The 20,159-nt window shown below is 27.5% G+C and overlaps 4 protein-coding genes across 4 annotated transcripts; 2 read left to right on the top strand and 2 right to left on the bottom strand.

Annotated features, from left to right (window-relative positions):
- Positions 1–3: 3 nt before the first annotated feature.
- Positions 4–3,461, top strand: LOC111028960 (casein kinase II subunit beta). The gene is made up of 6 exons (XM_022307757.1): positions 4–220; positions 456–531; positions 590–692; positions 1,143–1,334; positions 1,848–2,037; positions 2,935–3,461. The coding sequence occupies exons 2-6, from the start codon at positions 460–462 to the stop codon at positions 3,038–3,040; spliced, it is 663 nt and encodes a 220-aa protein (XP_022163449.1). The 5' UTR covers positions 4–220; positions 456–459; the 3' UTR covers positions 3,041–3,461.
- Positions 3,462–6,435: 2,974 nt separating this feature from the next.
- Positions 6,436–11,516, top strand: LOC111028963 (GATOR complex protein NPRL2). Its single transcript, XM_022307761.1, has 9 exons — positions 6,436–6,722; positions 6,988–7,079; positions 7,683–7,839; positions 8,515–8,644; positions 9,414–9,547; positions 9,885–9,982; positions 10,091–10,221; positions 10,280–10,449; positions 11,240–11,516. The coding sequence occupies exons 1-9, from the start codon at positions 6,630–6,632 to the stop codon at positions 11,402–11,404; spliced, it is 1,170 nt and encodes a 389-aa protein (XP_022163453.1). The 5' UTR covers positions 6,436–6,629; the 3' UTR covers positions 11,405–11,516.
- On the bottom strand, positions 11,511–15,290 carry LOC111028961 (actin-like protein 6B). Its single transcript, XM_022307758.1, has 6 exons — positions 15,128–15,290; positions 14,772–15,041; positions 14,300–14,691; positions 13,984–14,235; positions 12,481–12,660; positions 11,511–12,401 (listed from the first exon to the last, which is right to left on the bottom strand). Exons 2-6 carry the CDS (start codon positions 15,019–15,021, stop codon positions 12,186–12,188), a joined length of 1,290 nt encoding a protein of 429 aa, XP_022163450.1. The 5' UTR covers positions 15,022–15,041; positions 15,128–15,290; the 3' UTR covers positions 11,511–12,185.
- A 1,251-nt stretch (positions 15,291–16,541) lies between these two features.
- LOC111028962 (UDP-N-acetylglucosamine--dolichyl-phosphate N-acetylglucosaminephosphotransferase) lies at positions 16,542–19,101 on the bottom strand. Its single transcript, XM_022307759.1, has 7 exons — positions 18,846–19,101; positions 18,563–18,683; positions 18,082–18,295; positions 17,772–18,003; positions 17,513–17,701; positions 16,771–17,002; positions 16,542–16,709 (listed from the first exon to the last, which is right to left on the bottom strand). Exons 1-7 carry the CDS (start codon positions 18,992–18,994, stop codon positions 16,644–16,646), a joined length of 1,203 nt encoding a protein of 400 aa, XP_022163451.1. The 5' UTR covers positions 18,995–19,101; the 3' UTR covers positions 16,542–16,643.
- Positions 19,102–20,159: the final 1,058 nt, after the last annotated feature.

Here is a 20,159-nt window from a genome sequence, read left to right as displayed (position 1 = left end):
TTTTTACTTTTCGACTGTTCTGTGATTTCTTTTCCACACCAAATTTCTTATCCAATTCCATTATTTCGTTTTCCATTACTCAATACTTATTACTCAGTAACATCTAACAACCAATTGGTCTTAGTCAAACTATTATTAAAAATTGTTTAGAAAATTAATACGTCAACCATTTTAGAAATTGTGTCCAACATAAAAGCGTGGCTAGCCCAAGTAAAAGAAGGTAAGTCATTTGGCCATACATTAGCATGTCTTTATACGTGTTGGAAATTCGTTTTAAACCTACCAATCATATAATGATGTTCCATAACAATTAATAATATTATGTTAGTTTTCGCTTAAGATGCGTTATCAGTTTTAATTTTTTGCGAGCATTGCGTCATTTTGATCGCTGCTATACCAGTTTAATTTTATTGTATATTTATATGTGTATTTAAGGTTTTTAATTTTTATGACAGGAGGATGAGCAGTTCCGAAGAAGTTTCTTGGATCTCATGGTTCTGTGGACTGCGGGGAAATGAGTTTTTCTGCGAGGTTAATATTTTTTTCTAAAACTATAGTCTACAGTCAGTTAATTGTTATTTTCTAATAGGTCGATGAAGATTACATTCAAGACAAATTCAATTTGACAGGACTCAATGAACAAGTGCCTCATTATAGACAAGCTTTAGATATGATTTTGGATCTTGAACCAGGTTTGTATATTTTAGTATTTGTCATTTTCTAATTAATTTAACATACCAATTATAGATATGATACAATAGTCTCAAATCTGGTTTCTAACATAAGGTTTAATCATAAACATGAAAATAAAACTTGCATATTTATTATATATTATCCAGTTTTAAACTAGTTCCTAATAAAAAAATATATCATTCATATAGTGGAGTATTTAGTCTGCCCCGAAACTTGATGACATATCAAAAGGTAAATTTAGTGCATTCAACTTTCATTTTAGGATCATTTTAGTGCTCCCAAATAAGTATAAAAAATCTTTCAATTGTTGCCAATTATGTGTTCTATTTAAATATTAATGTATTTTAAATATACTATGTTAAAACATTAATATTGAAATATTATGTAATCAAAAATTACATAATATTTTTCTTCTTATTTCAATTATTTCAATTAAATACATTTTTTAGATGATGACTTGGATGACAACCCAAATCATTCAGACTTAATTGAACAGGCTGCTGAGATGTTATATGGTTTGATACATGCTCGTTACATTTTGACAAACCGTGGTATTGCTCAAATGATTGAGAAATATCAAACTGGTGATTTTGGACATTGCCCACGAGTTTATTGTGAAAATTCACCAATGCTGCCAATAGGTAAATATAAAACCATCCATGTAAATATTATATAAGGCCGTATTTTAATATGTTTATGTCGGCAGATTCTAACGTTTAAGAACTCATAAATCACTTAATATATATTTCCAAATTCTACAGATCACTATAAAGATGTGTTTATACTACTAGTCATTATCAAAAATAGGGATTATCTCATGGCTCTAAGTAGCTCAACATATTTTGAATATTTTACTACATGTTAAAAATTATAATATAAACTTTATGGTGAACATTTTAGGTGTCTATAGGTATTTGTTTTAGAACAAAATATTAAACATTATTTAATAGAAATTCATTAGTTTTACGCCAAGTATCAAATACCCTAAATATTTTAAATTCAAGTACTCATAAAAAATGAAAGTTACTTAACAGTATTTTTTTTATTTTGAGAAGGATAGAAAAATTTTGAGGAATCTTACATTAAAATTGTTTGTGTTCTACTGTTCTTATATGCTGAATAATACATACTAACTTAAGAAATTGTTTGTCCAGGTTTGTCAGATGTTCCAGGAGAAGCAATGGTTAAGCTTTACTGTCCTAAATGTATGGATGTATATACACCAAAATCCTCTCGTCATCATCACACAGATGGTGCTTATTTTGGTACAGGTTTTCCACATATGTTGTTTATGGTACATCCAGAATACAGACCACCAAGGCCTAGCAATCAATTTGTGCCTAGGTATGTGTGAATATTAAATTAATGTCTGTAAACTAATTTTAGTAGGTATGATAGTCTTAGAATTTCTTAAAATGCAATGGATAATGTTATATTTCTTATAACATCTGTATAAACATCATTATATTACACTTAAACTACTAAAAATTGAGTGTATGATGTATGAAAACAATAAGCTATTGACCAAATTTATTGGGTCTGTAAAAGTATTCAGTATAGTATAGCCCAGTATTTTTTTCAATGAGTAAATATTCTTACTTTACTTCATTTAAAAGTGAACCCAGTCATCATCGGTGGCTCCTGGAAACATCACTTTATTTTTCCAACAACTGCCCTGCTTGCATTTTACTACATATTATGAAAGCAGGTTTTTGGCAGTGAAAAATGTCTGAATTATTGAATAATTGAAATAGATGGATAAATTGTACATAAAAATGAAAAAATGTACATTTCTATTCCAAGGTTGACAAAATATTCAAAAATACATATTTTTTACATTTTTATTTTTATTCTCAACACTATAGAATACATTTCCAACTTGGTTTGCTATGAGAAGAGAGCATATTATTGGAAATATGCTAAGCTACATAAATAATAACTAATAATTAAATAGAACTGTTAAGATCTGTTGACTATAATTTAGAATTATTAAACTATTTAGTTTGAGAATCAACTACAAATAAAAGTAATGGTTATAATAATAGTCTGATATTATTTTCTAAAATGTCTCTTATAAACATTATCACATATCATAGGTCGTAATAATTATAGTATTATGTAATTTGAGTATAGTAAATTTAATTCGTATGTGTTTAGTGTTTGTTTATGTAACTCAGCATTAGTGTTTTAGTTAAAAATAATATTAAGTTGGATAATAATAATTTGTTTATTGTTTTATAGACTTTATGGTTTTAAGATACATGGCCTGGCTTATCAAATACAACAGCAGGCAGCAGCTAATGTCAAAACACCACTCAGACTGACCAGCTTTAATGGAAAACGTTAATATGTATTAATGGAAAATTTATCCACATTTTTATTATTATTAAATATTACTAGATTAACAAAAACAAAAACTAAATTTCAGTTACAATTTTCACCAGCTGTCGGCTGTACATTATATTAATAAATTATATTTATACATTTATGTAATTTGTTCATCACAAATGTAAATAGTAATTCTTTTTGCAATTCCAATTCATGTTGTGTACCTATGTTAGAGAACAATCTAAATTTATGTTAGGGGTTAGGACATTTGTTAGGATTTTTGGCATTTTAAAATTATATTCTTTTTGGCCTAATTTAAAAATATTATGTGGCTTTTTTTTACAGTATATTTTTTTTTTAAATTCTATCATAACTGCAATAAATACAATTCTATAGTTTTGTGCCAAAAGAAGGTTCAGTAAATTTTTTATGAATCTCGATACATGTGAACAGTTAATGAGTTAAAAGTCTGTAGTAATGCAATATTTTAAATATTTATTCCAGTAAATACAATTATTGTATAAGTTTGTCCTGATAAATATTTATTTAATAATAAATCACTCTAGCTTGCATAAATACATACAAAATGATCTATTGTGAAAAGTTTGAAATTAAAAAAATGTATTTAAAGTAATAATTAGTGTGTACATATAATTTCATTAATAGCAATTTTTTTTATGTATAACATTTTTAATATTATACCTTATTATTTCAGTTAAAACATAGCGTTTATTTGATTTAAGCATAGTTTATTATAATTTCTACAAAAATTTAGTGTAGTATCAGTTAAAAGTTACTTATTGAGTCAACATCAGTCTGAATATTAATTATGGCTTATCATAAGAAAGAATATGCTTAGGGTTATCTTTGAATGCAATTACATACACATTTTATTATTTTATACAAATGTATATACTCAACGAAATGGCATACCAAAAAAGTTAGTCGATATCCAACACAGAAACTGTCCGATAATGCATTGTGTCTACTCACTATTAAGTTTAGTATTAGAGGTAAGTGGTAAAAATAAAATAACACAGAACTTTGAGCTAAATGTTTTTTTGATTGATACATATCAATGCAATTAATTTTTGTCAGAAATCTTGCAAACATTTAAGTGGTATTGTAAAAAAGATAATTTCGATCTTCATTTATCCATGGAACATAATATTATTTTATACAGCGATGTAATATAATACGTTCAGTGGTGTATTTAGGTGTTTAACCCTCCTCCTTTCTATTAATTGCCTTTTTCCCCTTATAATAAAGGCATTATTTATGTAAAAAAACTCTACAACACTTAATTTATACATAACCCTCCCTCCCATCAGAATCATGAAAACTTCACTGAATATGTTGTAACCTGTTTTATTATTATTAATTAATCAAATAAAATTGTGACTCGGTAGTCAGTATTACAGTCTTGTCTTTTTATAAGACTGCTTATATTATAGCTATATATCGATGATTAATTCAATCATGAATTCATGAACAATATTAGTGTCGATTTTTTGTAGTTTTTGCATTCAAGGAAGGTTTTCAATATTGATATCGATATTTTAATATTACGTTGATCCAGACCTGTTAACTATAATAGCCTTGGATAGTTGGATCTATGCGCAATGCGCATGTATAGAAAAAACGAATTGTGTAAATATTATAAATACTTATTGTATTATCTTAGATCATATGGTTAATAACTAAGTTGGAACCAACGGTAACTCGGGAAATACTGGTACTACGGACTTGATGCAAGGACCAATGTTGTTCCCGATCATTTTCTCAACCCGATTTTCGGATTTCAAACAGATTTGACATAAAGTCAAAACCACCATATCAACAACCGGTTCAAAAATTTTTAAGTATAAAAAAAATCATAACTCCGAAACCACGGGATTCATCCAACCACAACCGTCGGTATCCAAAATGAATTTGCCAATTAAATGTAAAATATGATCTGCTTTCATTAGAACAATTTTTTCATGTACCCTTGAAAGTATCAAAAAGCTTTATTAAGGCTCTAATTTGTCCGTTAATTGTAGACTCTTTAAAATTTTTAAAACAAGTGGAAAACTGTGTCAATGAACTTCCCTCGGAACTTCCTATTAATGAAAATAGTATAATAATTAAAACAAAAAGTAAAAACCTTTTGAATAAAAATAAAGGATTAATTGAAAAGAAGTGTCGAAAATACTTCAAGGTGACAGTGCTAATTTCAACGATTTATCGGTTCCATGTTGTTGTGGATATATGGGCTAATTTAAAAAATGTTCTAATAACCAGTAAGTGTTGATGTTGAACGCAGTTTTTCCTCCTAAAAAGTACAAGTACATTTTTACAGATCGCCGTAATAATTCCACAGAAATAAACATGGAACATACATGATAACTTATTATTTTTCCAATTAACATACTACATTCAAATGTTCGTACTTTTTCCTATTTATATTATCGATGCATATTCTATTTAATTTTAATGAAATATTTTTTACAATGTTTATGTATCAATGATTAAAACTTAAATTACGATTTAACAAATTGAATTTTTGTATTGTATATTTGGTATATTATTCATCTTACGTTTTGTTTATGCAAATTTAATAAAAATAAAATACATTTTGATAGAACTAGATACCTAATGATGTAATAATTAATGCACTGTGAATACCAGCCTACTAAAAGCATAGGAAAAAAGGAATGGATTAAGTAAATTATTTTTGTAATTACTTTAATAATTATTATTTGTTAAACGTTTATGTAGCAAACTGTTTGCTAAGCATAAGTTTTGTTAGTTTTATTTTAAATTGAATGAAAAGAAATTCTAAAAATTGTATTTATTATTTGTTTGAAATATATAACACTGACAAATTAGTCGATTGTTTAAAATTAAATGAAATAAATAGCTTTCAGGTAAAAAAATTCCAAAAAATAAGTGGCAAAACCATAATTATATTTAAAAAAAGTAGAACATTATTACAGGTATAAATGTATAATGGTATAATATTATATTAATGAACAATGAAACCGAAAATAATATATGAAGAAAATAGGAATATGACGCGATGAGCAGTGTCTCTATAAGTTGATCGGAGAAAAACATTTTTAAACTCTTTTCAAACAAAAATTCAAATTACGTAGATGTAAAAGTCAAATTGAAAAGTGGCCTGAAAATCTCGGGGTGCCCTATAAGAATTTTGGAGGCACTCCACTCCTGTAATGAACCATGAGTAGGTATGCAGTTGCCAGTTATTGAATGAATAAAAAGTTATTAAATCTTCAATATATCTTGTATATATATATATAAATCTTATTTCTTCAGTTCACGACTGATTAATTATTTGTTTACAAGTCTATTATGTGACATTCACAATCCACGCAATATTATTGTTATCAAGTGCGCAAATTGTGTTATCAACGATAATGATTGTAGTTTTATTTTTTAACCACAATAGTAGATATAGATATTAAAACGGTTTTCAAATGTATTTACATTTTACATTTTTGCATTACCTGATTTATTACCTGTGTATAAATAAGTATTAGGTAGTAGTAAATAATATTGTATCAATTTTTTAAATATTATTTTTTGTTATTTTGCAATATCCATAAATGGAGGAGCCATTAGATCCCTACGATAATCCCATAAAATGTATTTTTGTTTGCCACTTTCATCACACCGCTGGACCAAAAATTTTGTGTCAGGTAAATATTTTATTCATCTATGGTTAGAAATGTTTTAAAAACAATATTTCTAAATTTTCATAACTGTCTTGGGCACTTGTTTTTGTTAGAATTTTATTAACACATTAATGACAAGAATCTTATAGCATGATATATGTATCTTGTATGTTTAGTTGGTTGAAGCAAAATCAAAAAATGTAGTAAATAACTATTTAGTTGTAACAATTTTCATGGGTTAAAAACAATTCCTCATTACAATATTTATGTTTTGTGTTGTGTCTGACAGGTGCCGAAAGATTTTATGAGTAAGGATTCGTTTGAAACAGTCAGTGTATATATGATACCAAAAGGACAACTTCAAAAATTTATAATTACTATGTAAGTATTTAACAAAAATATTTATTTTGATTGTTTTTAAAGTTTCCATGTCATAATGTTGCGTAAAAAATATGAGATTAAAATACAATTTCAACTTCCTAAAATTCAATTGATAGTTGACATTATTGTTGTAATAAGTGTGTTCAGTGGCATCAAATGAAATTAAAACTGGCTGTTCAAATGTTTTGATTGACCCACCCACCCTTTCCCATTAGGCTTGGCAATTATTTAAATTTTTTTTAACTTTTAAGGCAGTTAAATTAAATTACATAAAGTATGTGTTAGATGCCACTGAGTGTGTTGAATTCTTGCCATCCATCAATCTATTCAATCTGGGTTTTTTTTTAATGCCTTAAACAAAGAAGGAAACTTAAATAATTTCAAATAAAACAATATACATACAGCCTATTTAGAATCAATAAAAAATACAATGATTCTGAAGTTTAAATGAAAAAAGTTTATTTGACAATTATGTACATGGAATGATTGAAATATTGAATAATTTTCAATATCAGCTAATTAACAACATTTTTACTGCAACATTATGATGGTATACTATTTTTTAAAATACTGAGCATTTCTAATTTGAATTCTTTATTCTAGAACAACAAAGGACAACAAAATTTTGGGTTATCCGATACAAATTAATGACCAAAAATATCTTCGTAATGCATACTATTTTAATTTGTGCTTTGTTTGTGATCATAATTCTCATACATTACATTATGAACCCATTGTAAAAAAGTTATCTTCTTTTTTGGTATGTCTTTTATTTTTAGTTTTATTCAGGACTAACAAATGAATCGATTCACAGTAGTATACTTCTCCCTGGCTTATTTATGTATATAATAATAAATTATAAATGTCAATATATCATATAATATTATGCATGTATTTTCTTATGAACATATTTAATATATATATCAAATTCCCAGTATCCGAACTTTTAAGTTTCCGAACTAGGCGCTGTCCCAATTAGTTAGGTTAGTCTAGGTTGTACTGTATATATTTTTAGAGATGAAATTAAAATCGTGCAATTCCAATAAGTATGAAATTTAAAAAATATTTAAAAATAAATTTTTTTTTAATAAAAACATTGTTTTGTAACTACTTGAATCCATATCAAAAATATTTTCAAAAACTTTAATACTTTTTGAATAAGAATGCGTTCTTCATTAAATTAATCAACCGGTACATTATCTATACACCAAGCTCTCGGTTTTATTATTAAGATTTCAATAGGAAAATTAATATTCTTATCATTGAATTGGTAGAAAATTGTTGACATGACTTGCTCTCGTTAGTTTAAATTTACTTAAAATATACTTCCCCTTACTGGCATTACTATAAATTCATTATTCATTTGTGCTGGTTCTTGATATAAAACTTGTATGTTAATTAATAACAAAATATTAATGTTTACTATGTTCTGCAGTTAAACTTAGAAATAGAAGATAATTTTCTTTCTAAAAGTGACCAATCGGAAAAGACTCAAGAAGAATTATTGTGTCTTATGAGTAAAGTAATGGATGATCTAAATCTGTACAAAAGATGTACATTGATAGGTAATACTATTTAAAAAAATTTATAATTGCATTAAATTACCTCTCTTTGGTGTTTTTTTTTTTTTACTTTATAGATTGTACTAAATACTAAATAGGGTTCATTAAGTCACATAGTCGACAGGGTAGCCATAGATAAAATTCACTTAAGTTATATTGTGACAATCATTCAGGAGGACCAGTATGCTGTAACTTACTGTTTCTTAGAAAATGTTTTATTCTTTGCATTGATGAAAAACTATTTTCATATGTTGCTTAAATCCCAGGGATAGCTAATGTAGTTTAATACAATTAGAATGCAAGAGGAGGAAAAAAATGTGAACTGATTAAAAATTCTTAAAAAATAAAATTACATTTGTTAAAACTAGGCAGGTATTTTAAATTATAAAAACATGGAACTTGAGGTGCTTAAATTAAAGTTGGGGGTGCTTTAGGGTTAGCTGTACTCCTGTAACTTAGTAGTTGTATCACTGATTACTGTGTGTACCATACCAATGTTGTATAACTGGTATATTTTTCCAAATCAAGCATCAACAGTTATTTGAGCATGTAATATACGACATAGTTTAGAACCACTATAACAATTTTATTATTTGACATATTAACGCTTAGGTTTATATAGTAAATATATTATCCATAAAATCACGGACATTAAATTTAAATGTTCACAGACAATAGCGACCCTAATTACTCTGTGCATACTTATGGGGTTAATCATATTTGAATATACAAATGTGATAGTATCCTTCATTAATAATTATGGTTTTTACAGCACGGCAGTCAATTATTTATTTAAATGTAATTGAAGTTTCACGTAATCCACCTACTCCATTAGATTTTGATGTTCCGTTACCAGTGTCTGCAATAGATCTTTTAGATGAACAGTGGGATTTAACTACCAGACAAGTGAGTATATTTTTCACATTGCCATATGTTATATTGTTGTAATCAGTGGCACTTAAGTTTTTAAAATGTGGTGGGGCAATTTCAAAACACCGCGTCCTCAATATATTATTTATTTAATATAGGAGTACCTGCCCTAATATATATTTACTCATAATCATGGTGACATGGATTTAATAAACTCATGCTCATAATAAAGTTATGATGTAAATAAAGTGTGGCTGATCAGCCACATTTTTAAAAACAGAGGTCGGGCCATGGCCCGACATTAGCATGGACTTTGACGCCACTAGTTGTAATAGTTATGTAATTATAAATTATAAATTCCTGTTGATTTCAGGTAGCTCCTTTTATTGATGGAGTAAATCATGTATCCAAAATTTCTAAACTTTCTAAATTGGATATTGAAGTGGTTGCTGCATGTATTCAAAATTTAATGTAATCTATTAAAGTCATTTAATATTATTTTAATACTTAACTATTATTCAGCTGTTCAGTTGATACACAATGTATTATAATATTTTGTTATAATTTGTTATTTTTTAGTTATTGTAATGCTGTTTCATTAGTAGACCTATTTCGTTATAGTAACATGTATGTGTGTACTACTAAAATTGGACAACTTGCAAGGAATAAAAGTCGTTATGATGAAGCAATTAGTGCTATATCACGTCCTAGTTAGTTAATTTAAAATTGTTATTTGATATCAAATGTGTTAATAACCATATCTTGTAGGTGGACCAAAAGCAAAATTCAAGGACATATTCACTGTGTTTTCTGCAATGAGACAAGGATCACGATTTATTGATGTTTGTTTAAGGTTTAATCCAGTCTCAATAAATATTGATGAAAGAAATTTAGTACTCTATGGTCTTGCTAACGGTTACATTCGTCAGTTGAGAAAGGTAAATTACATAATTTATTTAATGTATCATAAGAAATGAATATCAAATTGAAACTAATTGTATGTTATGGATATAGGTATTTGTTATTTTACTTGACAATTATCCTTGAAAGTTAGTCATGTATTATATTATTATAAGAACACGTCACTTTTTTTTTATTTCATAGAATATAAGGTGTTTTTGTTATCAAAACATATTTATTTACATTCAGATTTATTATGTCGTTTATCTATAGCTCTCTCTGTTAACTTGACGTGTTTATTTTTGTTCAGGAAGTTGGAAGTCAATTCCTATTTTACTCTTACTTTCATATAATGTATTTTTTTTTCAAAAGTAAATATAATTTATTTGTTACTTAAGGTTATGAACTATTTTGTTTCTTAGATATTACACTATATTGAAGTAAAAATAATAATCAATATCCATCTAATAGAGGACTATCTCCCCCCCCCCCCCGCAATAAATTATCTTCCACAAGGCCATGTATAACCAGGGATTAAATTTTCTCTACCTTAAAATTATTTGTTTAGAATAAATAACTTATGTAACAAATATATTTAATTTGCTTCAGTATTAATTTCAAACTTCTTTTTAAGTTAATTAAATGTTCTAATACAGTATAACATGTGACACATATTGTTTTTCAAAATCTTTTTTCTTCATCAACTAATACATTAATTTTTCTTATCAATTTTTAAACAAAGTATTGAACACTGTCAGTCTTAAAATATGTGCATGAAATCATTTATCATTTGAAATGATTTATTCTTTAATTTTTTTTTTGTTTTAGTATCCTGTGGTATTAAAAGAAAAAGACGTAGAAAAAACATACATGGGGAATTATTATAATGGCCTAAACTCGCTCAATATAATTAGCTGTTTCACAAATTCAGATGTTTATCATTTGGACGAAGAAATTGAAAGGGATATAAGAATAGTATCAGTATGGAAATAACTTAAAACTGTTATTGTATGTTGAAAATAAAAAAACATTCTATTATGTTGAGTATCAAAAAAGAATTTTCATTGTAAATAGAAATTAAATGCATTTATATTATTGTTGTAAATTATTTATTATTGTTTGATGTACTTAAAAAAATATAAAAATATTTGATTTAATTTTTTTTTACATTTACATTGATTAAACATATTTATTCAATGATTTATTGATGTCTACAACATAAAAATATAAAATGTGAATTTGAGACTCAATTTGTTTATCAATTGGCGGTCCTACAGTATAATAAATTTTATCTATAACAAAATTCACTTAAGAATTGAAAAGAAAATGTTATAGTTAAATGTGTGAACATATTTAATTATTTAAACTGTAAGCAGTGTCAAAATTGAAATGAAAATATACTGTTAAAACAAAAGTTGATATAAGTCTAATAAAAGAAAAATGTAAATACATTTGTTATCCTGATGAAAAATGGATACCTATGATGTATGTCCATAACAATTTTAGTTTTAAACATTATATATTGTACATATATACACATGTAATACACAGAATAATAAAAAAATATTACATTTTTTTTTTTTGTTAAACGCATCAGATGAGGTCTTTAGATATAAACATTAAATTTAGATTCGATTTGTTTATCATAAATAACTTAAGGATAGTGTAATCCTCAGATAAGACATCCAATATCATACAAAGAAAAAATATAAAATACATACTATAAAACTACAAGTAAATGTATAAAAATTTCATTATATAAAATAATAATCTATTATGGGCACTTGCGATCAATTTGACTTTTTCCTCCTTCTTTAAACTCTTGATGGCTGATCCACATTTGTTGAAAAGTTCCAATAGATGCTAATATTGAACCTCCAATCCAAGCACCAAATCTTCTTTCAGTGGATCCATTAGGTGCTATCAATTTCAATCTCATGCTAGCTGGTATACGAGCAGAAAGATCTCGGTTTAATCTTTCTGGGAAACCCTTTGGATTTATAAATGCCAGTAATTATTAAACATTACTATGTTTTCCTATTTAATTCACAATTTAATCAATGATTTACTTGTAAAAACGAATTTCCTCCAGTGACAATAACATTATTATATAAGGCTGGCCTTACATCCACATCACACATTCCAACACTAGTGGTAACAATATGACTCACGCCCAACATAGAACCACCCATACTAGCACTTGGATCAAATAAGGCTTCTGGTATTTTGAATCTTTCGTTGCCAAATTCCTAAGTATAAAAAATGTTGTATTAATTGTTAGGATAAGCAAACTATACTGCATTTTTTTTTTTTACAATTTAATGTATGGTTATTTGAAATAATTATACATTATTCTGAAAGTTCTTAATCTGAAAAAATCCAACAAGTCGATTGCAACATGATTTTGAATCAATAGAGATTACCTTACATCTTTTCTCGATTTTTTTCCAAAAAGTAATTTTTCACTATTTAATGATTTATAATATTTTTTATTTGAAATTATGCATTAACAACATGTGACTATGTGCATTGTATATAATTCAATGTATATCAACTCATTGGCCCGTAATGACTGCTAATTGAAGTCTTATCCCGATAGACATATCTGTGAGAGTCAGCTTTTTCGTATTTAATTTAAACCAAAAGAAAGTACCAATAACATTTAACTGATAGTAAGCATACCATAGATAACTCGAGACTATCTTTGTTATCTTCTACCCCAAATTTTGAATATAAATAGTTGGTAATTAAACATTAAGAAAGTCCAAATACTAAAATAGTATATTAACAAAGAAAATTTAACCTTTTAAATTATTTTTTATGTAATAAAATATTTGTAATGTAAATAAAATTGTATTAAATACAATTTAGACCTAACTGGTATCCATTTGGTCTTTATTAAATAATCAGGGGGGATAAGTCAATGTCAATCGCGAAAACCCAGAAAAACTCATAAGTATACTCTGTTCATGATTAGAATACAACTAGGCAGTAACCAAAACTAGAGAACAATTCTCGCGCATTCCCACCACTATTCCAGCTCTAGATATTCTAGCTGCATGATGGGAGATGCGAGAAACGAATTGCACTCTTACTGAGAACAGAGTATAGTCCTAAGTCTATTAAAGTTTGCCGCCCCTGGTATAAGACAATTTAAAGTTCATTATTATAGAAATATTATGCGGTTGAACACTTTTTCATTATGTTACGTATTTTAAGACCTTTTATAAATACATCTGAATACATGAAGTTCACATAGGGTTGGCTATTTTTTTTAGTATATAAAATAGAGCTTGAACAGTATAACTGAGACCATATATTACTGAAACATTAAAGTAATATAGAAATTAGGGATGCCAACCACCCGGTATTTCAGTATGATGGACTCCAAAAAAAATATAGGAAAATTGACTTTGAAATTATCTGTGATCAACCGTTTGGAGACCCTGGTATAAAGGTTACTAATAAAATATATTAATTGAATAAATATATGGTCTTTGCCTTTAGTTTTCAACTCCATTAAAAATATTCAATATAGGAGATTACTTTACAAATATCTTTTAAATTATTACTTGATTGTAGCCATTAGGAAACTCAAAATGAGAAGTCGGAAGAGCCGATATTATTCTCTCATCATATGGACCTTCAGATACTTGCAATATAGAATGCTTTAAATCTTGAATAACTGCTTTGCACATATAATTATGCCATGAAGTTGTTACTTCGGGGAGGGTATGTTTCTTAGTCCATATTGGCTTTTCTTTTTCTTTAACCTGTTCTTTCTGTGCAACCATATAATGTGGGACCACTTCAATTTCATTATCCTGTAAAAGAGAAAATCAAAAAATAAATTTAAAAATACGAAACAAATGCTTGTCATATACTTACTTTTAGGAACTGTCTACATTGCATACTAATGAAGTCTCCACCTAAAGGAGATTTGACAATAGCACTAGGTATAACATAACCATCATGTACAGGGATAGCAGAAGTATGTGTTGCTCCGCTGTCTACCACAATACCAGTAGAGCGACCACAAGAGAATGCAGCTAATACAGCATTTTTTCCCAGAAAAGTGGCCGGCACATTATATTTTTCAAACATTAATTCAACCAATTTTTCTCTTTTAGATCTGATATTCAATGGCGACTCGGTAAATAATACCGGATGATACTGTGATTCTGTTTGCAAGCACTTTGAGTAAGAGTAATCCAATATTTTCTCAAACAAATCCCAATCGTCGATCATGCCATCTTTCATATAGCTTACTACTTCCATACCTTAAAAGAGAATATTTGATAAAGAAATAAAATGTCTTAATAATTCATAAGTTGTATGTATTTTTATCTTGTATAAGTACCTTTTCGAGGGACACACAATGAGTTAATGTCAATGAAATGTTTGGTGTTTTCGTTGATGCGATTGCTTTGTTTAGCACCAGGTTCTAACATACTAGTGTCCGCTGTACCATCGCTCGAGACACCGACCACTGCAGGTATTTCTGCTTTTGGTGTGTCTTCTTGGGCATAACCGATACGAAACGATTGTGACCCCAAGTCGAACACCAAAGCCCCAATTTCGTCTCCACCATATAGCATGCCGCTATTCATGTTTAATTATTGCGGTATGACTGTCGTACAACACAAAATGTTAATAATAAATTATTTTTACTTGAATTTTACACTGAGCCTGTACTAAATCAATGAAGTCTCATACCGCGTTGAGAATTAAGACGAATAAAATCAAAATACTAAACACCTATACACAGGTATTTACATTAGTGCGATGACGATCATCATTCATCAATGATGTGACAGATTAGTACAAAACTACAGAAGTACAGAAGCCAGTAGGACACAGATAATACGAGACGCCGGTTTTTGTTTATACTTTGCAGTGTAACCAAATGCGAAGCGAGAGATAGATTCGATTTGAGCCCCAAAGATCGGCGGATGTCGGCTATGCAACAGACCACGACTCACTGTCCACTCTGGTTTATCATATTTCAAGTAGTACTTTTTGAAATTTTTCGCGGGATTCTATGTATTTTATGATCACGGACGAGTTTATTTTACTAAATAGAAATTGTCTAGTATAACTGTATAAGGTATCTTTGTGATGGACAATTAACATACCTAACATGCTTAATGAGGATATGTTACCTCATGAGGTTGATCATATAATATATAAAAATGTACATAAATGTGAACTAACGTGATCACTAATCAGTGTCGGCCTCGGTTGCAGTTTTCCTCCAGAGAACTTAATTTTTTTTTTCATAAACTATGCCTAAGAAAGTGGGTTAGTGTTACGCGCTTGCTCCTCCTACTCCCAACCACCACCAGCCGAAATGTTAACGAGTTATATTTTACAAGCCAACTAACTAATGATATATGTAAGAATTCCAAGTTAAATAAATGCGTTTGCAATAAACAAAAACAAACACAATAGAAATAAATAAATACTAATGTATACTTAAGTATATAATATATATTATCTATGGTTCACAGCCCCGGTCAGGCTGACACTGAGGCCCGGTTTTTCAGTCATATTTAACTGCTAGTTAAAGACATTTATGTGATGTAAGACATAATTGAACAGAATAGAGTAAATTTAATCTATTATGTGGGTAATTGTTTTGATTTATACATCTGATAACAGACAACATACAAATAAAGGAGTAGTGCAAAATCGACCACTAAAATACTCAACATCCCAAAATAGAAGTTTGTCTAATCAATCATCATTCAATTATAGAATAAAATAATTATTTGAATAACAGTTTCTATTAAAAATGCAGTATTTTTAATTGAAAATTATAAAACAAACCTTGTTTTCATTTTTCCTAACTTTTAATTTTTAATTAAATATATTTTATAAATATTATACATCATCATGACATAAATAAAACCTTCTGGGTTATTTATTAATATTTTCCAGACTTGTTAATTTTACAATTACTCCACCAGTTTGCTATGAGTTATTGTTACCTTCAATGGGGTAATGGGCCACAAAAATGTTCACACCTATAGTGAGACTTGCTGATCCAATCCAACTGAATAAATATCAAAATTATAATTGTTTATTTACAGGAATATTTTATAATTAAAATGACTTTTTTTATAATAAATAAAATGGTAACAATTTATTCTTGTAATTTTGTTCATATTTACAACAAATTTTCCAAATTCAATTTTCATGAGCCATACAGGAAATATTGCAAACAGTACTATTAAACATCATAAAATAATGATGCTAATGGGTAACGTATAATAAATGCAAACAAACTGCAAACAAACTGAAAAAAATAAAATGTAACAAATGTATATATATATACCATTGTCATAAACAAAACTTACTTGGACGATTAACAATGTTATAGTCAATGTTTTCTCATTAGTTGGTCCCATTTTAAGTAGGCACAGATTAATAAGTGTTAGATTATTACATTTAATAACTCCATCAGATTTTTCTTCAATGTGAATAATTTTAAAAATTGAAAATAATTTCAAACATATTTTGCCAATGGTTGAAATATTATTATTATTGCACTCAGCATAACTTGGAGATAGTGTTCCGTATTTGTCCAATCTACATATCACATAATATATATATATATTTTAATTAATGCTTAATGGATGTATTATTCAGGGTGCAGCAAAAATAACTCTTTACTTTGATAAGGTTGTAGTTTGGCTTTAGGTGGAAGATAAGTAGAATTTACATCGACAAAAAGCTATATCTATGTCATTGTTAGTATTTATTAGATAGAACTCGTCATCATTCAGCATTCTATGAGAAATGTTTCCTAGACAAATTGTCTCCCTTCCGTGACTACATTGGCCAAATTTAAACCAAAGTGATTTTTTTCACTGGGGAAATCTCAAAGTGTACTGAAGTCTAAAGGAGGTAATAATCCAGGAAGTTGATGTCATCTCACTCAAAATGACCTGTAGGGTCTTAGACAACCACCAAGAGAGACTTGAGATCCACCACTGAAGTGATGTAATTTTTAGATATTTAACTCGGTTTTATTTTATTAATTTCACAAAACACAGATTTTTTTTGTTACAACCTGTATTATAAATATTCATTTTATACCTTGGAATACGATGTCTTGGGCAGTTTATGAAATGGAATAACTGGGGAATTGAGTACAAAAAATTGAATATTTGTGGTAGGAAAAACAATAACATAGTTTTGCTAAAATGACCAAGAATCCCAACAACTGCAAAAGTCATACCAGCAAAATAACAATAAGTATCACCAACAAACACCTCAGAAGGATACCTGAAACATAAATACATTTTTGATTATGGCTACTAACTGAAATAGATTTAACAGTTTATAGTTTACTTGCCAATTATATTTTAATAAGGCAAATGTGACAGATATAAACGGTATTATGAAATGCAATGAAAATAAATGTGCTTGAGCACAATCTCCAGATAGTTCAATTAAATTAAAAATTAAAATAGAAATTGCAATAATGAGACTTTGTCCAGTTTCTAAACCATTTATTCCGGCTAATATATTAATAGCATTTGTACAAAATACAGCTAGCATACCCATGTACACATAGTAGAGTAAACCTGTAGACATCATAAAATAATACATCGAAACAAGTGACAATTAACATAAATATACCTAAATTAAAATGTAAGACTTACCTAAGTTTACAGATACTCCAAACATATCTCTGAAAGGTTTAGGTACAATAATTGTAGTAGAGTTGAAATTTATGTAATAAACAACAAGTAAAGGTAAAGAAGCAATAGTTGGTAATAATAGTTTATGTCGCCATCGTAAGTTCAGAACATCGTCTGCAAATCCCAATAGAAGCATACAGCAAATTGACAACAAAGCAGCTAGCATTTCTACAAACTAAAAAAAAAGATCAAAACTGATTCTTGAATAATTATTATTTTTTAGAATTACTAAAAAAATCATTAGAAGGTACCATTCAAATATTTTAGTTAACAAGTATTTAAAACACACATTATCTTTTGCCTTACCTATGATAATTGTTTGAATAAACCCTAAAATATTGAAATATATTTTTGAATAATTTCTGAGGATGAAACTGTTTTTATTTAAATGTCAGATGTCTAATATCAGAAAATTTAAGAAAAAAAAAATATGAAAACTTACTTCACTGTGTGGGAATAAAGTTGTATCATTTTGTAACATGTGCCGGCCAAATATGACTGGTATCAATACAAAGATTGTGATCAGAAATGTACATCCTGTCACTACTCCAAAAGCTTCAGGTCTAAATCAAAATAATATTAGGTTGTTAAAATATTATTGGTCATACTCATACAGCTATTAAATGTATAAATATAAATGAAAATAATTTTTAGCAATAATACAAATTAAAATCAAGTAGAAATAAGTGTTACAAATTACGAAAATTACAAAATTTTGAACTTACATTTTATTCTCAGATTTTTTATTTAAATCTTTTCCATATAAATTAGCACCAATAAACATAGATTTTAAATGTGGTATAATATTAAAAGTACAAAAAAAGGCAAATACACTAAGTATAATATTGACAGATATTATATATAGAGTTTCCATGATTAAAATGTAAATTATTATAATATTGTGCCTAAATACATACACTACCCAAGAAATAAAAAATACACGTCATATGACATGTTACGTGTAAATTATAAAATTAAAAAATAATTTCATTTAAAATAGATTGTGATTATTATTTATGATAGTTCATAAAATCAAAATATTTACTATTCATAAAATTATTATCATATTATCTCGTTATAATATTTACTCAAATAAAATAAGTAACAAAAATTTTAAAATATTATTATCATATAATCAAGTTTTATCATATATCAAGATTCTAGATTGTAAAATGTTCATGGATGATTCGATAATCAATGACAACATGATTTTTCATGGAATAGAATATAACACATAGTTTCGCGCTAATTTAAAAGATCATAAAGAATTTATTTTGTCACAACAATATCAATCACATTATTTAGTTCATGATAAATAAATAAAATTTGTTTGTCATTTAGGTGTTACTAGTCGTTTTGAATATAGGTGTATGTTTATCGGTTTCACAAGTTCCAACACAAATGAAATATATTCTTTTTGATTGTTTAAGGTAAGTCTATTTTTATATTTAATTGTCTTTGTGAGTAGTCTATTTATAAACTTTTATTTAAAAAGTCTCATTATAATTATTATACATAGTATAACATATGAAAACAATCGTTTTACGAGATGATGAATGTTCAAAGTTAATTTTTAATGTATGTAAATACGTACATGTACAATATTAATACCTATGGACACATTGTCACAAAAATATAACAGATTTTCATAATATATAATGAACAATACTCTGTGGACTAGACTAAATTATTGTAATTTTAAGCTCGGATATTAGTAATTTAGTTATTAAATTATTTTTATTCGCCTAAATTTCTAATGTAAGGTACTAAGCACAGTCTTAAACTTGGTTAAAAATGTAGGTGCTATAGATATAATAATCAACCCGTACTAACATAATTTATTATACTTAAGAGGTTAAGTTAAGAAATAGAAATAATTTTTTTTTGGGGGGGGGGAGTAAGGGTTAGCTCCTCCCAATCTAAGTGTATGGTACTGTAAGTGCTATGTATATATAACTTAATATTTTTATTACTTACAAATATTATGTAGTATTATTTTTGGATATATATTATGCTACAATAAAATTATAATTGCCTAG

Source organism: Myzus persicae, unplaced genomic scaffold (assembly GCF_001856785.1).
Source record: "Myzus persicae strain clone G006 unplaced genomic scaffold, MPER_G0061.0, whole genome shotgun sequence".
Lineage (NCBI taxonomy): Eukaryota > Metazoa > Arthropoda > Insecta > Hemiptera > Aphididae > Myzus > Myzus persicae.
Note: the sequence above shows the minus strand (reverse complement) of the source record. Positions and strands in the feature narration are given on the sequence as shown.

Excerpts from the sequence above, each read along its gene's own strand:
- LOC111028962 (XM_022307759.1), bottom strand. The coding sequence starts at position 18,994 with ATGGAAACTCTATATATAATATCTGTCAATATTATACTTAGTGTATTT. Across the intron at positions 18,684-18,845 it reads AAAAAATCTGAGAATAAAAT|ACCTGAAGCTTTTGGAGTAG; the intron begins GTAAGTTCAAAA and ends ATTTTGATTTAG. Across the intron at positions 16,710-16,770 it reads TAACATTGTTAATCGTCCAA|TTTGTTTGCAGTTTGTTTGC; the intron begins GTAAGTTTTGTT and ends TATTTTTTTCAG.
- LOC111028961 (XM_022307758.1), bottom strand. The coding sequence starts at position 15,021 with ATGAATAGCGGCATGCTATATGGTGGAGACGAAATTGGGGCTTTGGTG. Across the intron at positions 14,236-14,299 it reads AATGTAGACAGTTCCTAAAA|GATAATGAAATTGAAGTGGT; the intron begins GTAAGTATATGA and ends TCTCTTTTACAG. Across the intron at positions 12,661-13,983 it reads TTCCTAATGGCTACAATCAA|GAATTTGGCAACGAAAGATT; the intron begins GTAATAATTTAA and ends TTTTATACTTAG.
- LOC111028960 (XM_022307757.1), top strand. The coding sequence starts at position 460 with ATGAGCAGTTCCGAAGAAGTTTCTTGGATCTCATGGTTCTGTGGACTG. Across the intron at positions 532-589 it reads GAAATGAGTTTTTCTGCGAG|GTCGATGAAGATTACATTCA; the intron begins GTTAATATTTTT and ends ATTTTCTAATAG. Across the intron at positions 693-1,142 it reads GATTTTGGATCTTGAACCAG|ATGATGACTTGGATGACAAC; the intron begins GTTTGTATATTT and ends TACATTTTTTAG.
- LOC111028963 (XM_022307761.1), top strand. The coding sequence starts at position 6,630 with ATGGAGGAGCCATTAGATCCCTACGATAATCCCATAAAATGTATTTTT. Across the intron at positions 7,840-8,514 it reads AAAAGTTATCTTCTTTTTTG|TTAAACTTAGAAATAGAAGA; the intron begins GTATGTCTTTTA and ends TATGTTCTGCAG. Across the intron at positions 9,548-9,884 it reads GGGATTTAACTACCAGACAA|GTAGCTCCTTTTATTGATGG; the intron begins GTGAGTATATTT and ends TGTTGATTTCAG.